The 17,514-nt window shown below is 39.7% G+C and overlaps 1 protein-coding gene across 1 annotated transcript in view; it reads right to left on the bottom strand.

Annotated features, from left to right (window-relative positions):
• The window catches only part of OTOA (otoancorin), a 48,757-nt gene extending 32,635 nt beyond the window's left edge, over positions 1 to 16,122 (bottom strand). The window contains exons 1-18 of the mRNA XM_084536583.1: positions 15,972 to 16,122; positions 13,314 to 13,397; positions 12,940 to 12,968; positions 12,818 to 12,848; positions 12,697 to 12,724; positions 11,731 to 11,818; positions 10,115 to 10,246; positions 8,763 to 8,998; positions 8,458 to 8,561; positions 6,655 to 6,761; positions 6,069 to 6,208; positions 3,488 to 3,611; positions 2,821 to 3,036; positions 2,118 to 2,282; positions 1,669 to 1,809; positions 1,020 to 1,075; positions 567 to 684; positions 174 to 247 (exon numbers count right to left, since the gene is read on the bottom strand). Of these exons, the coding sequence (XP_084392709.1) occupies positions 174 to 247; positions 567 to 684; positions 1,020 to 1,075; positions 1,669 to 1,809; positions 2,118 to 2,282; positions 2,821 to 3,036; positions 3,488 to 3,611; positions 6,069 to 6,208; positions 6,655 to 6,761; positions 8,458 to 8,561; positions 8,763 to 8,998; positions 10,115 to 10,246; positions 11,731 to 11,818; positions 12,697 to 12,724; positions 12,818 to 12,848; positions 12,940 to 12,968; positions 13,314 to 13,392 (1,868 nt within the window). The 5' untranslated portion in view covers positions 13,393 to 13,397; positions 15,972 to 16,122. The remainder of the gene's footprint in view (positions 1 to 173; positions 248 to 566; positions 685 to 1,019; positions 1,076 to 1,668; positions 1,810 to 2,117; positions 2,283 to 2,820; positions 3,037 to 3,487; positions 3,612 to 6,068; positions 6,209 to 6,654; positions 6,762 to 8,457; positions 8,562 to 8,762; positions 8,999 to 10,114; positions 10,247 to 11,730; positions 11,819 to 12,696; positions 12,725 to 12,817; positions 12,849 to 12,939; positions 12,969 to 13,313; positions 13,398 to 15,971) is intronic.
• Positions 16,123 to 17,514: the final 1,392 nt, after the last annotated feature.

A 17,514-nucleotide genomic window follows, 5' to 3' on the forward strand; every position in this document is an offset into this window, starting at 1 on the left:
TCACTTGATGTAGACTTTGGCTGCAGTCAGCAATCACTTTTTACATATTATCTTTTATCTGCCTTACTGGCTTTCCCAGGACTGAAGAGGTCATTAAAAAAGTGCTCACAAGGACTACTGCGAATGTTCTACTATGGATGCGCTAACTTACGATACAGTAAAATGTAACTTACGGCAGCACAAGCAAGAGGAAGGGAGGAATGGATGTATTGGAGGCTTTCCAAAATTTCCAAGCCAAACAATTAACCTAAAAGTAACAAAAAATTAAGATCTTAAGTATTTGTTATTTTTGAGGAAGAACTGAAATATGACTTGTAAATTAGCATATAGAAGACTGCATGTTATCTTCACAGAGAATGTTTTTCTTTTTACAGAGGATTTTACTTTTTGCAGACATCAGAGATAAAACACCCTATATTTGGGTGCATAGGAGTGTTTGCATCTTTCCAAAAGTTATATATATATATATATTCAGACAGATTATTCATGGATTAGCAAGTTGGAATGACTGTAGAAACTTCTTGCAATTCCTAAGTGAAAAATGAAATTGCTTTTTTTGGTCTTACCTGATATGGAGAAAGCAGATGAAGGTTCTTTTCAAAGAATTTAAAATGGCTTAAAAAAAAGTCTGTGCCCATACTTTCAATCAACTGGCAAGTCACTCCTTTCACAAGCTGTCCTGTGCTGATAGGGAAAGCAAAGTTCAAATTTTTCAGTATTTTTAGCAGAATTCAGTCCTTACTCACCACAACAATGACCTAAGGTTTAGTTTCTACAACCACCTTCCTTCTCTTCCTTGTAATCTGAAGGCTGTCAAAAGAAAACAACAACAAAACAATACCTCTGCAGTGCAGTGATTTGGATTTGGAGACCCTTTTTAAGGAAGAAGATAAGTTATTTTGTGGTACCAAGGAATGAATAAACAAAACAGTACAAAATAACCACAGCGTTTACCTCAAAGTTGTTTTGATCACAGATCTAGACTTAAACCCTTTCCAAAAAGAGACTATCATCCATACCTTAGGAGATCAACAGGAGAGCTTTTCTTAGACAATAACTTGTACAGATATAAAGCCTGAAATAAAAATCACCACACGAAGTTAAACATTGGTAATGCAGTTGCAAGATACAATAACTACTGCAAGGTTTTTGTTTACTTAATGCTCTTATGTACCCTAAAGGCATTTCTGGGGTCCAGCCTGGCCAACAACAAAGTTTGGCAGACATCCAGTGGTGAACCTGTTCTTCATAAGATATCAGTGACTGGCACTGTGGGATGATGTTAAACATGTTTGTGGAACATGACCACAGAATAAAATTTAAGTTTAAAGGGACATCTGGAGGTCATCTGGTCCAACCCTCCGTCTCTGGAAAGAGCCAAAGGACTGGTCGTACATGCAAGCATCTAGTATACACAGCACCAGAAAGAGAATTTATGGCAGAAACTTTAAGATACTAAAACTCAGAACATGAATGCTTTTCTTTCCACTATATTGACTTAGAATACTGCCAGGCTGTAAGTGACCACTAGCTGCTTACACGAAAACGCATGTGCGGCTGTTCCTTCCTTTTGCCTACATTCCTTTAACACATATCTATTACAACACTTTTCCTGTTCTCCCATCATACTAAATCGCAGTGGAATGGAAAGCTCATAATGCTTTTTACCTGGCTTCTTCTTAGTTCTTTTTCTTTCATCACTGAAGAATTATATCCATTCTCTTTCCATAAATCAGGAAGAGATATTTCTCTAAAGAAAGCCCCTTGTATATCTGTGACTTGTGAAGAAAAATCTCTAGATGAAGCCATCTAAAAAGCGGAAGAGACAAACACATGACATTTCAGAACTTATGCTTAGAATTACAGGATCTGACTTTCTATTCTGTATAATATTTCTCTAAAGAGGATAAAAGAAAAACTTGCCAATATTAAGAAAAGCCATAGACTAAGCTAGAGAGAGCCTTCAAAACAGACTTCTTATCCAGAAAAAAAAAACACAACACTAGAAAGATTAACCATTGAGTTAAACCCACATCTCAGTGATAAGATTTTAAATCATGCTCTGCATATTATGCTTTATTATGCTTTTGCACAAAGAGAACCTGCTACACAGGTACCTTCCTGAGGATCCCTTGTTGTTGTGCAGGTGATAAGTCTGGTGAGTGTTGGGATATTGTGCCTCGAATGACCTGAGAAAGCTCCTTTGGGTTCATCCTGTAGAATGACTGGGTGCTAATACCAGTTACCAATGCACCCATTTGACTAACATTATAAAATAAAACCTGCAGACATAACAGAGGAAACAAAGTTATCTGGGTTGTGTACAGCAGACACATTAAAAGTGAAAGTTAATAAATCAAAACTACTTTTCTTGAATATTTAATGTCTTTCTTGCCTAGGGATGTACTTTCCTCTGATATTTTTCAATCCAGACAAGACTGTCCACAGAACAAATGCAACCATTTTCCAGAGGCTCCTTTATTTTGAAAGGGAGCAGCCTGATTCCTTCCATTATGGTATATTTGAATATATAGTCTGAGATCTTTGATCATGCAAGTTCTGCTGCATGCGGCAGCAATACAAACAAAATAATATATACAACTGCCAAATGCAAATAGGCATTCTCCATGTCACTAGGAAATTATTTTAGGCTACAGTTTTGAATGTTGTTACTTGATTTAAATAAAAACTTCTAACCACTAACAGTACTACAAAAAGTGTCATACTGATACTAAACTTCTCAAAATCTACAATTATTGTTAAGAAAAAAGACATTTCACTAATTAAAACGAGAAGATGGGAAAGCTATATCAGAGATACCTTTTCATAAGAGAGGTATTTACTGGATAAAATCATAACTTGGCTTTTTGCCCATCCAGAGACTTGGTTTAGTGTCGCAATAGCATTATGAACAGCCTCAGGTGACAAAGATTCCAGTTGACCTGAAGTCAGTCCAACCACAGCGTCTGACAGCGATCCAAGGATATCATTCAAAGTCTGGTTCTGTATAGCAATATTCAGGAGCTGAGATTTGAGCTAAAGCAAGCAAACAAACAAAAAAACAGATGGGAAACCAAAGTCTGCCAAGAACAAATTTCCAATTATCACCCAAAACTTTAACTAGAGTTTTTGGAATAGACATTGGCAAGCATTTAGTGACCATACAGTCCATAAAAATCCAAAACTAGAACCACAGTTGTCAAAGAAATATGGAAGAAACGGAACAAGAAAAGAATGAACACTGTGTGGGAAAAAAAAAAAAAAAAAGAAAAGACTTTTATTCTTTGCATCATGCACTCAAGAACCACTTTTTTTTTTCTTAGATCCCAGTAATTTTTCCACTCTCTCTTCGTGTTTTTTTTTTTTTTTTGTTTTTGTTTTGTTTTGTTTTTTGTTTTGTTTTTTTTTTGTTCTGTTTTGTTCTGAATTCAAGAAGTCCCTCCTCCTGTTTTCAGAAATAGGAGAAACGCATGAACATGTTACCCACCTTCTGAACCTCGGCCTGGAAACCTCTCAATTGATTGCATTTAATCATTTGATGAAGCAAAGCCCGGGCCACAGCGGCATCCATCTGTTCCATGTCATCATAAAAGCAAACCAACAAACCTAGCCTATATGGAAGAAATACATTAGCTAGCTTCTGAAATAAAAGCTGTCACTCTCAGGAACGTGAAATACGGTATGTCCTGCTTGTGCTCCAAAGTTAAGTCATTTGTTTGTCACTAACACTTTAAGAAATGATCTTTAAAACTCTACTTGGCCTGAAATGTGGATATGAGAGACTTGCACTATTCTCTGTAGTTAGCTAAACTCTACTCATGTTTGTGCTGTCAAACATTTAAGTTTCCCTGTTCCATTTGTCCATTCCTGGATTTTTCCAGTTACTAGACTCCACTGCCCTTGGCAGAATTGGCAGTATGATCTCCACTTTGACAAGGATGGAGGGCTATTAATAAGTCTTGAAGTGGCTTGCTGAGTTCTTATCTGGATTGAGTGTACACTTTGAACTCTACTTCAAATCCTGCTTGGATTTCACAAGTAACACAACTCATTCATGTGGTGGCACAGCAGCTAGAGCATTGCATAGCCTCTCTGTTGTCTTAGGTTGAAAGGAAGCCTACTGTACTTCTCACCAAACATATTTCTTTATCCCTATGACAGGCCCTTGGATGGATTCAATGTGCTGTGGTTCATTGCCTCAGTTGTACCAGCACAGTAAGGCTGTGTTGTGAACCAGATGAGGAGCTCATTTGTCTCCACACTACCTCTACTATTTCTTGGCATTTTCATTAACCTCTGTAAAGTACAACCACGGCTGTAGTCAGTGGGCAGATATCTTCACACCACCAAGGGCTAGCACCTGCTGTACATGGCCTCCTGACTTGTGCCTTGGGAATATTTGTTGCTGTTTCCTACAGCCCTGCACTGAAGGGGCTCTGAATTGTGCATCACTCTCTCTGGACTTGAAACTTTAAAGCAGTGGTAATGAATTAGTTTGTAAGAAGCCTGAATCACTCCCTTGTCCCTGAAAACTCCTGGCCTTTGCTTTCATAACTTATACAAGACAAGAACTTGCAAAGATAAGGGCAAAGCACAACTCACATGCTGCAGTCTGTGTTTTTTCCAATTCAAGGATGCAGGTGTAGGCAGAGTTCAAATGCCCACAACCTAGATCAACAGTGGACAATGCTGCAGCCACAAAGTTTGTAAAAACAACAACAAAAAAAAATCTGCTGTGTACAAAGTCTCAGCTTTTAGTTCCCCATGTCCCTCAACAACAACCAGCCTAGTGATATAACAAACTACTGCTTCTGCAGCCCATCTGAATTCATGGGACATCATCAAACTAACATATAAATCAAAGAAACATTATAACTGCACTTTTATAACAAATAATTACTTTCTGATGCATTATTGCATAACCACCAAGAGTTCTTTGTCTCCTTTGGGATTGGCAGTAATGAATAATGCTACTTCTTAAAAGTAAAAGTGCATTTAAATCATCAGTATGGTTAAAATGAGTAACATAAAATAAGTGTGTTGGGAAAATGGAATATATTAAGGATTATGGAGCATGGTATTTCTCTCATTGGTGACGATCTGGCACCTCTCATGGGTGATAAAATCACTTTAAAAATTTCTGACATGAAATCTAGACAGTGGGTATAATTCTTTTGTCGCTTACATCCCTGACAACCAACAACACTTCTTGGAAGTCAATGAGTTACATTGCAATAAAGACAGGAGCTCTGAAGTCATAAAGCGTATTCTCCATTATTTTATACCTCTAAGGTATTCCCCAAGGAGACTACAAATAACTCCAGAAAGTGGTGTCTTGGGACTAAATACATCCACTTAGATGACAGCGCAAATGTAAATGCAGAGCACAGCACTCTCCTGCAGGTAGCTCATGTTCACTGCGTATTTATGAATAAAAGCTGGCTTTTTTTTTTTTTTATTGTTAAAGTAAATTAAAAAAAAAAGTGCTAATTTGAGAGCCCTAAAAGTGCAGTTTCCTGCTTGCACACATAAAAGTTGCAAACATCTAACCATTGCTCATCTCTGCTCAATAGGATCACTTGCAAAGTGGACAAGGATGGGCAACCCTTCTGGTGACACCAAGTGGACACCACCTGCAGCCGTGGCTGGTGTGAGCTAAGATTTCCTCCTCAAATCCTAACTGTAACACAATTTCCACAAAATATCTGCTGTGATATGAACACCCAAGGCAGCTTGTGTCCTGTCATCCCAATCTGTTTTATTGCTGTACCATACAACAGTTTTGACTCAGTCCCCCAGACACTGCTGTGGTCCTCTTACTGATACTACAGACAACTCCTCGCTGCAGAGCTGGAAACAAAGCATCAGCTAATTAGGCTCATATCCAAAATTCATAAAATAGCAGTTCTTCACTGTTGCTAACCAGGGTTGGATTTCAGCCTAGATTTTTCTGCTAGAAAGAAAAAGCTATGCCACATCAACAAACTCATCAGCTATTTACTTCTTTCTTTTCTTCTCACTTATTCTTTCCATACACAGCCAGAAAAAAAATAAAAAATCAGTCTTGCCTGTAGATAGTTGAAGTGTTTCTCATATCAAATCCTGATGAGTTTATTCTTTCCAGGAAAGCTTGTGCAAGCTCTGGTGTGATATCATACACTGTGTCCAACTGCTTTGTTGCATTGTCGTAGCTAATGAATAGTCTTATCTGATCAATGCAAACAAAATCATGCATGAGGATTAGGAAGTGATTGCATCTAATAAGATGTTTGACACTATAAATTAATTGATCCCATTTATGTTTTACAGAAAGGAGGATAGATTTGGATAACAGTTTTTGAAGGCAACACTGAATGAATGATTCTCTGTTGAACTGTCAAATATCACTGGTCCCACATCTTTCGGTATAAGTCACAGAAGCCCAATGCGGATAAATAATTACATATCAATGATAGTCCTTTTGAATTACAAAAGAGAGGAATATTTGGTTGACAATGAATTTGAATTCCCATTATATTTATTTTAATAATCATATTTAAGAAATTCAAGTATATAAATTTCTTGTTCATGTTTAAGTTTACATTTATTTATACTGTTTGTAGCTGACGTAACTGGACAAAGATAGATCCAACCATATCTTTTTTTTTTACTTACTTCATTGAGACTAATTTTCAGAATTTCTTCTAAAGGCAGATGAACCATGTATCGTCCCAAAATCCACAAATTTTCTGCACTGACCCATGAAGCTGATTCATTGAACTCTGTTTTGTACAAATAAATACTCACTAAAATGTTTGGCAAGTCATTGTTTTTTTCAAATGTATTGTACCCAGTATTGGGTACAATTATCAGTAAACAAACAAAAATACCTGCAAATCAGAAAAATGCTTAGCAGAGAGTCAGGTTCCCTCCATTGGCTAGTTTTTAGCACCACATTTTTATGAAATAATACTTTTTTTATGGAAACGAAATAGCATTGCAAATGTTTCTAATTTTCTCATATGAAAATGATCAATGTTTTATGTTGTTGAAACAGAAATGGATAAAGTATGGGACTGGAAAAATTACACCACTAGCATTAAGTATGGAGCAGCATTTTTTAAACTTGGTTTTCCTAATCAAATATATTATTGAAGAACACCAGGAAGGCATGATACTTTTTAACACCTGATATATGTTATTAGTGATGATACCACGTATTTAAGCAATATGCAATAGCGATAACAGAAAATTAAAAATCATTCATTCATATACTTATATGGAAAAAGTTTGGCAAAAATACTAAATACTGCCTAACAGTTAAGAAATGTGATTCATTTAGTAATGTTCTCTCAAAGTATTTAAAATGAAAACAGGATTCCTAAGAATAAAGCATTTACAGACTAGCTGGGTACTCTGAGCTTCAAAGATGGTGTTGTCTCCAAAAGTGTCTTAACTTGGATGCTCAACATTATGCTGTACCTTCACCATACCTGCTCTGCTTTGCATGTGAAAGACCAAGCAGGACTTAAGAGAGGCATGGTAATTCTCAGTCCCTTCTGAGCTGAGAGATCTTTTATTACCTTCAGGCATGAACCATGATGTCTGATGCTGTGGGATTTTCACAGGACTACTGAGTACCATCGGGCAAGTCCTGCGTCTTTGCTTAGCACACGATGGCATGCATCATCACAGTGTTGTGAACTTCTCCTCCACAACTTTATGCTTTACACTGATATTTTGAAATAGCCATGCTCTCAGAAGCCAGATTTTGCTCCACTGAAGCAAGTGGGAATTTTGAATTTGATTTCCAGAGGGACAGGAAGAATATACACTGCGATGTTTGGTGAATTTGGTGAAACCCAAGTGCTCGCTTTGACATGTCAGTGGTACTGTATTACAGCTCTCTCATGGAACACTCCCAGCACTGTCCCTGCTGTGGCAAATCTAATTAAGAGACATTAGCCAGGTGAACAAAGGTAAGAAAATGCATAAAACTGGATTGAATCCACTTTGGTTTCATCTTTGTCCCTTTTCTGTGCAAGGCAGTGTCACGTGCAGTAGAATTTTTGCATTTTGCAGCTTCCTGCACACACACACATATATATACACACACATATTAAATTGTGTGTTGGCTAATGTGCTCCCAGACAGACTCTAGTCTGAGCACAAGTTCAGAAGTGAGCAGCACACCTGTGCAAAGTGCCTGATGACTGTATCCTATTTAAGTCTTAGAAAAAGCAACTTGGAACAGGAACTTGGTACACAGCTCTGTGCAGAAGAGGTGAAGAACAAGTGTCTTTGGAGAGCTATTTGTTGCGAACAATACAGTATGTTTATTGTATTCTGCAGCAAAAGTATTCAAGACAGCTACTCTTTAACAGTCCTATGCTAAATTCGGGAACCAATACAATGGAGAGGCCTTTTGTTGACTTATTTTCTTATGATAAGCAAGAAAACACTTTGTACATAACATACCACTCGTGTTATAGGATTTTTGTAGAATCTCCCTCATCCAGCCATACAGAGCTTTCTGTGTGTTTGCTGAGGTTTTGTCATAGAGGTCCTTGAATACTGTTGATCTAAGTGACACAATGGCATATTAATTCACTAATTAGTAAACTTTTTTAAAAAAGCAACACATGACCAAATGTTTTTAGAAACAACAAGATAAAAGCAGAAAGCTATAGCTGACAAAAGCGAGACCAAATAGAAATCTCTTTTTACAGTCAGCAAATGCTACATAGTACTAATTGTGATGACTGGAAAAATAAATGGCTTACAAGTTTCTGAAAGCATCCTCCTGCAGAACTTTTGGGAGGTTCCCAATGACATCAGGTTGGAGATAGTTCACTGCTGACATGTGCAAAATCTGGCTTAGGATAGCCACACAGTCCATAGCCCTCAGGGCCAGAAAGCATTTCTCCAGCGTTATAAGAAACAAGGTCCTGTTCACTCCTGGGCTTTGGAAAATTCTCTCCCTAGTGTTTTTCCAATCAAGAACAACATTTCCCACTTCCTGCAAGCAACACAGGGTTAAAATGAACCTAGAAAAATGAAAGGATACTAGAATGGTATGGGTATTATTTCATATACAATTTAGTATGTTGGCATCTCCAGAACAGATCTTTTCCCGTGCAGTATTTCTTGCAGCTGTTACTACAAAGAGTCCCTCCAAGAGGATCAGGCACATGAAGAAACAAGCCCAGGTAATAAAGCCAAGCTGGCTGGGAATGGATCACTTGTTTTTTTTTTTCCTCCTCACAGACTGGTCTGTCTATGACAGCATGGTCAGAGCTGATAGTCCAAGGTCTGGTGACTTGTCACTGCTATTAGTGGTCTTGGAACAACAGCGTGCACCATTTGAGAAGACAAAATTCACAGCGTACTGACAGGGCTCATGCTCTGCTGCTCTGGCTCCCATCCGTGTGCTTAGCCAGCAAGAGCTGCACCTCCACTGCTTGAGTAGTGGAGCATCCAGCTCTTGTCCTGGGCAGTCACCTCACACATCCAGAGAAATGCTCTGCCTTTGTCCCACGTTAGTCTGCAGCCCTGCAGTGACACCCATGCTGGAGGCCCACAGGGAGGATGCCAGGTGCTGTCACCTGCAAGGCCACTATCCTACCCCAGGGGTGGTGAGCCCCTCTGCAGGCCACCTCTCTGGGGGGTGCTTGCTGGTTTTGCATTTGTTGAAGATGGGTCACCCACAGAACACACCACAGGGGCAAGCAAAACGTGTTACACTGCTTCCCCTCCAAACTGCCTCATGATTTGCTTGTATGGTGCTATAACAAGATAACTAATTTCACCTTTGTTAGTCATCTTGCCTCTCTTTCTAGCCTACGTAGAGAAGCAGACACTCTCAGAGAACAACTTGTCCTACTCTCCCAGTAATATCTGTGCAGGAAGGTAGGTCATTCTCTGGGGATGCACCTTTCTCCACTGGGTTTAGAGCAAATGTACACTTGGATTTGGCACCAAACCTTTAGACACTGACCTAAGGAGAGGGGCTACTGCAACCTGCTCCAATCCTGCCAAGTAACAGCACAACATACACAGTAAGACCCCTGGTCTGGTCCCTTCCCCTTTATCTAAGCCTTTGACAGCAGCTTTTGTTTCTCAGGTAGTGACTTACAAGATGGTCCTTTCTGCTGTTGAAGAGGCACTTCATTGCAGTCTGGAACTGCTGCTGATCAAGCTGCTGAAACGCAGACAGCAGCTGCCTAGGCTGGTATAAAAGGTTCTGCAAGTAACTTTGTATGGACATCTGAAGTGTAAAAAAAATATGCACAATAAACATAAAGCTCACAGTATTCTACTAGGGGCATCTTTTAATCCCTGAAAATCTACACTTGAGGAATAAGTGTTTAGCTTTCTGTATTGTCCACGTTGTCAATGACTAGAGTAACCATCCTCAACACAAAACGTAAACTGAAAACTGCATCTAAATGCAATGCTGAAAACCATTTTTAAAGGCTATTCCCGGTGTATTAACAAGTGCTCTGCAGTGAGCTATTTAACAAAAATGTCTGTTTCTCCCTTCATAAAAACAAGGGTAATAATGCTTTTCTGCAAATGAACCTTTTAAAGATCTCAGAACATGTGGTACTGTGTGCATATTATTACTACTTAAAAAAGGAAGGAAATGTGCAATTAAATGGGAGGCAAAGCTTGTACCAGGTCATAAGGCGAGAATCTCCCCTCTCACATCAAACTGCATTACCAGCTAACAACCTTGTGCCTGTTTTAAAACTCTAAGGGGAATTATAGCATAGAAACAGAAAACACTGTAAGGCTCATTAGCACCAGACTGGAGAAAATCTCTTCTAATTCCTACCAGAGTTATTTCAGAATTGGTTAGGAATTTGAGTCAATGCTGTCCTCCTTTGCTGTCTTAGCATGGCCACCACCACGTATTAATACAGCTAGGACCTTGTTTGGCTGGAGAGTTCAGGGCTGATTACAGCCTTAAACTGATAATAAAATTCATCTGTATAAGTGAATTTTAAAGACATCAAGAGGAAATATGAAGAGGTGGTGTCAGTGTCGTGCAGGTTTGTAAGAGCAGCAGCAGTGAAACAAGACTTAGGAGTAGATTTTGGTGCTGCAGAACTGCAGAGCTGTGGGCTTTGGGTACGAAGCCCAAGGTTGCACATTTGGCATTTTCATTTTTCAGAGTGTGTGTGTGGAGGGAGGAGAAAAGCTCCATGTCTGGGATAGCAGGCTACGGGTCCACTTAACCTGGTGAAGTTGGGGGATTTGGCCCCTAACCAATCATTATGACACAGGATAAAGAAAAACAAATTTTTACCTACGTCACTGACAGCTTACAGAAAACAGAGCTCAGAAAAGCCTCACAAGATGGAAGTGTTTTGTAGGATGCTCTGGAGGTTCTCATTCCATAAGAAGCAATGCAAATTACAGCCACAGTCAAAATCTGTGAGAAACCTTCAATTTTTTGGAGGAAAAAAAAGCACGTGCATACACACAATTCAGAAACAAACATGGCCTGAAAACTCCAAATTTCTGCTTTCCATCAGAGCTGATACAAGAAGATCTTCTTGCGATTTAGTCCTTGCATACTGCTGCAATCTTGGGGGGGAGCTATTCCTATTTCCTGTTTCTCTGCTACGATACAGTCATATTAATTATCTCTATTAACAAACTAGCTTTGGCTGTGGAGATAAGTTGCTTATTAATTAAAAAATCCTTTCAAAATAAGAATCTGGATGTATTTTAAATGTCACAAACCTGCAGGCTGCTAAGAGTAAATACAACATCTTGGGCATGAAAATATGCCATAACTTTTGTAAGCGTATCTGCTGTCCAGGCATTAGAACTGCAACAGAAAACAGGACCAAAAATGCCAGTAAAATAATACAACATGTAAAATGGCTGATTACAAGACAAAACAAAAACAGGAGAAGCAAACAGTGTCACTATCAACATAATGACACAAGTATTCAGCTTTTTGGCCTAACCAGATTAATAGCCAATATATTTAATGCAATAAAAATTAATAGCTGGATGAGAAATCAATTAAGTTTTTCTTTATCTAACTCCACTTGCCCCACAATAATCTCAGTTTTCTGACTTGTTGCCATTAATACCATCTCCAGTGGCTATTTGGGAGCTCTAGGAGTACTCCTGGCACCTTGTTCTGCCTGCCCTGATCTGCTTATAGAAAGAAAGTATGGGGACTCATTTTTACTGCCTTTCCCCCAGCAGCATCTTCAATGTTTTTCTTCTTTACCCAGCCATTGAGTTTCAGAAAGGTAGAATTGTCTTTGAGGCTTTTATTGCTCTTTCAAATTTAGACAAAATTAGAAAATAATTCAAAAATTGCCAGAAGCTGGAGGAAAAGGAATGGATATGGGATGGAGTGGGACTGAAAGATGGACAAAAAGCTGGAACTGCACCTAATTTCCTTAGAAAGCCATTCTGAAACATATGAACAAAATTGATTATCAAAGTTTTTGAAAAGTGTAGCGTGTATCTATATTCTCAGCCTCATTCAATGCAAGGTTTTTTGTTTTATCATGAAAAATGGCTTTTTCCTCATTAGGACAAAATACTCCTCACAGGAGATCTAAATCAAAGTAATCACAAGCCCATTTTATTCCATCCATAATGTTCCAGCGTTTGTGGAAATGAAACACATTGTGTATGAAGTGCAAGATGATACCTAAAATCAAAATGGTGAGAGTAATACATTACCTCTGAAAATGAAGTATATCGAGGAGAGCTATACATGAAAAATTGAACAGAAACAGTTATAGTGACATATTGAGTTTTAATTCCTTTTAGAAACAGAAGTGGGAGCAATTTTGCATTTTACCATTCAGATATTTCCCAGTTATTACTTCCTCCTAAGGAAAAAAAGATAAATATATGTGACTGGGTATTATTTTTAGATTATGTGACAAAATGTTATTAGAAAGATGAAATAAAAATACTAACCACAGCTTTTTGTAATAACGGAGGCAAATCTGTAAAAGATTATCCCATTACTAAAAGTTGATTTAACATTTTACCATTCAATTGCCACACAAAAATGTTTGTCATGCAGATATCAAACTATATATACACACCTATAACTTACTTTCACACATGCAATGCAGCTTTGATTAAAAGTATTTCTAGAAAAACACTGAAAATAAAGGGCTACTGTTTAATAAGCAATCTTGGCTAAATTCTTTGCTGGCATAGCTCCACGAAGCCAAGAGAGCAGAGAATACGGTCCTACTTACTAAATAGCACTGCATCTATTTTACTACATACAGCTTTTTCCATCCACACAGAATTCATCCCTCAGACAGGATTTCTGGTCTTACCTTCAGAGTTCTGACTGTGCGTAGTCTCAGCAGGACTCATTAATATCAATAAGAAACATATCTTCAGAAGTCTGGGCATTTCTTCTAGTGTTTATTAGAATCAGAAGATATTTGGAGTGAAAAGGAAAATTAAAAGAACAAAGTCAAAACGCAGTATTCAACCCAAACTTCCATAGCTATCAAGTAGAGCCAGCATAACCTATGGAGTGCAGACTGAGATCAGAACGATCTAAAAGTGCTTGCTCCCAAGCTATCCATTTAGACCTTTTTCCAGGATAGAGATATGCTTTATACAAGCCTACTAGGTGTATGTGTGCAGCCAGGTTTTGTTCCCTCTTACCAAACAGCTCTTCTACTTTTCTTCTTAGCAGCACTGTTTCCTTACTAAGCCACATTCCAACTAAATATGACTTAAATGCAATTTAGTTAGAAAAAAAAAAAATCATATAAAAAGAAATAGAACGAAAAAAGAAATTGAACTCCAAACAATCCCAAAGCCTTCCCTAGCTTGTGGAATTGCCTGTATGACCACTGCAGAGCAGCCCTGGGACCTTCCACTGGCAGAGCTCCGATCCGTACCATGGCCTGGCCTCCCACATCAGTGCCAAGTGCTCCACGCCTCCCTCATATCATCACTCTGCAGAGAGCCCCACAAATACACCTGTGCCCTTCCGAAGCAGTAGAAAGGCAACACATGGGTTCACGACCATGCCACTTCATTTAGACTGCTCAAACCTCTGGTCTTTGTACTCAGAAGAAGTACACCATCAATTTTTCCAGCATTGGCCAGGTCGTAGTTTCTAGGGAAATACGTGGTTTAGTAGCTTCTGCTATCCCTGCTGCCTTGTGCTGTGCAGCATGAAGGTCACCAAAAGCTAAATGAACTGGAAGGAAGAGCAGTAATGGGACTCCCAGAGCTTTGCACCAGGCCGTCACTGATTCTTGTCAGAAATGGCTGACAGTCTCAGCTGTCCTATACAACGTGATTTCTTTTTTTTTTCCATTTGGTCTACATCCTGAAGGACAAGGATACATAGCACAAAGCTGCTTGGCCTGACACACAGCCAGGATTGAAAAGAAGTGGGGACCAAGCAGGTCTCCCTCCCAGAGGCATTTCTGCAGCCACGCTCCCTCCCCTGCACCAGGGCCATCACCTGCTGCAGCAGATCCCTGCAGGGACGGTTTCCTGCCTCTGCCCAACCACTGTTCCCACAAGGGAAGCAACAAATTAATTCAGATATTAGGCGATGCTCTGCAGATTGCAGCTTCTTGCACTGGAATTACTCCATGATTTTTAACAAATGATACAGAGGGCCCCATGAGCCAGCTTTGCTCCAACCACAAGATCACTTTGTTAGGCTCCCTTTCCTTCCTTTCAAAGGCTTATCTGCTGCTACGCTTAATTTCCCCGTTTCTTTTTGATGCTGAATTTGGATGTGTTTATTTTATTTTATTTTTTTTTTAGTTGTTGTTGTTCTCTGTCATAGATTGAATTACAGATTTGAACATCTGATAATTAGAAACACCTTTTTCAGACTATTTAAACTCACGTATTGACAGCGTACTCTTATAAGAACGTCTGTCAACAGCCTCTAGCAATGCTTCAGTCTAACACAAATACGTAACTCTGGTAACAGGAGCGACTCAAACTGATGGATGATGAAAAAATTAATCATTAAGCTTCAAGAAGCTAGCACCTCTGTACTTTTCTTACACACACTGAAACCCTTTTCAACAATTCTTTTGGGAGTGCCACACTGCAGTCTCTCATTCAGATGTATCTGGTTTCCTGGACAATGAACTTTCTTGTGTTTGTTTCTGCCATTGCCCTATTAGTTTTGCAGTAAGTTTTTACTAATCTGTAGGGTTTAAATCATGCTACTAATGTCAACCTTGATTTGTTTATTCCAACACACTCACTTTGATCAGGGAGCGTATTTTAATTAAAGCATACCAAATTAATATAAAAGGAGTTGTAATATAAGGAAATATATAAGGAGGGTAGTGCTGTTTTATTCCAACTAATTTCAATGGACAATTAGCAGGTGCAGAAGAGATCTGCTGTGAAATAGCCCTGCTTGATAAAACAATCTGTGGGATGAAGTATTTTCCTTTGTCAGTTAAACTAGTCCATTTACAGAAGTTGCCTAGAGTGCTCACAATCCCAAATCAGCCTGTGGCTCTGCAGATCCCATCTGGCACCTCCCTGCAAAGCCTTCTCTGCACCACCGCAGGGTATGCTGTGACCAGATCTCTAAGACTTCCCTTGCAGGACTCTCAGGTTATGGGGAACTCACAGCCTGCCCGTCCCCTTGCTCCCCAAACACACGCTCCTCCATGTAAAGAAATCCTAGACATTTTATCACCCACCTCCTCAATGCAGCCAGAGCCTTATCTGAAGCCTGATAACCAGAAAGCTAACCTCATAATCAGAAGTCTTGCCGATAACCTCATGTGCCACTGGTGCCCGTCCTCCCCCTCACAGCCAGGCTCTCAGCACCTCCGCGAAAAAGCCCTACACGCAGCAGCGTATAAACCCTATAGAAGAATGCTCAGGAGGTTCAGGCTGCAGAGGGAGGGAAGGAAGGGGAGGGCTGTGAAAAGAGATGCTGGGTTCCTGTGGCATGTATAGAGACCCAGGGCCCCGCAGCACTTTACCTGCCTCTGCTGTGTGCGCCTCCTTCCCCGCGCTCTGCAGTGCAAGAAGCAGGCGGCTGCAGCCAGGACCCCTGCAGCAGGGCAGGGCAGGGCCCGGGGCCAGCACCGCCTCACAGCTCCAGGTGCCTGCCCAGCAGCACCCAGCGGGGAGGGAAAGGTCTCTGCTGGGGGGAATCAGCTGAGGGACTCCCACAGTGCCTCTTCTCATACCTGAGATGAAGAGAGCTCAACGAACTGTATGGGGGCAACAAACGGGGCCAGGCTGGTATTGCCCAGGGTCCCCCAGCCTCTGCACCCCGAGCAGAGGCAGGTGGCTCTGGGCTTCTGGGAGCAGGAGGGGAGCTGACTGTACCTGAGGCCACCCAGCCAAAGGCGGATGTGCCTTCTGGGAGATGAAACTCATCCAAATTTCTGCTGAAAGTTCCCAACTAAACCATGCCCTTGCACGGCATCTTTTTTCCTGCGATGCTACATATCCAGTACCACCTCAACAAAACAGATAATTTAGTTACTTTCCAGGGCAAAATATAGCACATTACACCACACACTGTGACTTACAAGTCGCAAGTTCCATAGGCCTAAGCAGGCTTTTGAGGATAATCATGAGATACACTAAACACTTATGCTTTCCCCTAAAACACAGTTGCGTAGATTTTCTGCCCAGACTATTATCTTTACAGGACAAAGCTAAGTAATTTTTTTCTTCTGTATGACTGTACATATCTGTACATAGCAGATATATTATAGAAAGGGAAACTAGGCAAAACTAGCAGAATATTAAGAACAGGACTGCAGTGTTTTGATTAGTACCTACACTCATATTTGTGGCCCTTTTAACTTGCTTGCACTTAATTATGCATCACCTTAATAACAAAGATAATGTGATTAGACAAGCATGTGACAAGTGCCTTGTGTCACCCATGATAGTTATGAAGCGAGGAAGCTGTCACACAGCACTTTCCTGTGCTGTGAGTGGTCCCCCCAGCACCCCACTCCCCAAGAAAACCCCACAGGACTGATTACAGACTTCTGAAGACCAACACTCTTGCAAGACTCGGTCCCTTAGAACTCAAGCTTACTCTGGTCACAGCTTTTCCCTGTTATTGCTCATGTTTTAGGTAAGTGTTTTAATTTCATACCTCAAGTGTAAGAATACTTGTTTAAGTAAAGGGAACAAAATAGGAAATTATAAGAAAAAAATTACTTGTACATTGCATCTTCTGTCCCAAAACATGTCAAAACTGTTACAAACTAACATCCTAAATGACAAGACTAAAAGATGTGAAAGATGTGAAACGTAGTCTTTCGTGTGATTGTAACCTGTGGAGTACAACTTTTAAGTACCATTGAAGAATTTTGTCTTAATATACATTTACTACATGAAGCTAAATTCATTACACAAGAACCATATTTTCCTATTAATATAGGTCCAAATAAAGTAACAAAGAATAAACTCACTCCAAAACATACCCAGCTCATTTTTTCCAGACAAATATGACTGTTTTCTGTGCCAAAATTCAGTAACAGATGCTGAAATAATTCT

This window comes from Aythya ferina (assembly GCF_964211825.1).
Source record: "Aythya ferina genome assembly, chromosome: 15".
In the NCBI taxonomy this organism is placed as follows: domain Eukaryota; kingdom Metazoa; phylum Chordata; class Aves; order Anseriformes; family Anatidae; genus Aythya; species Aythya ferina.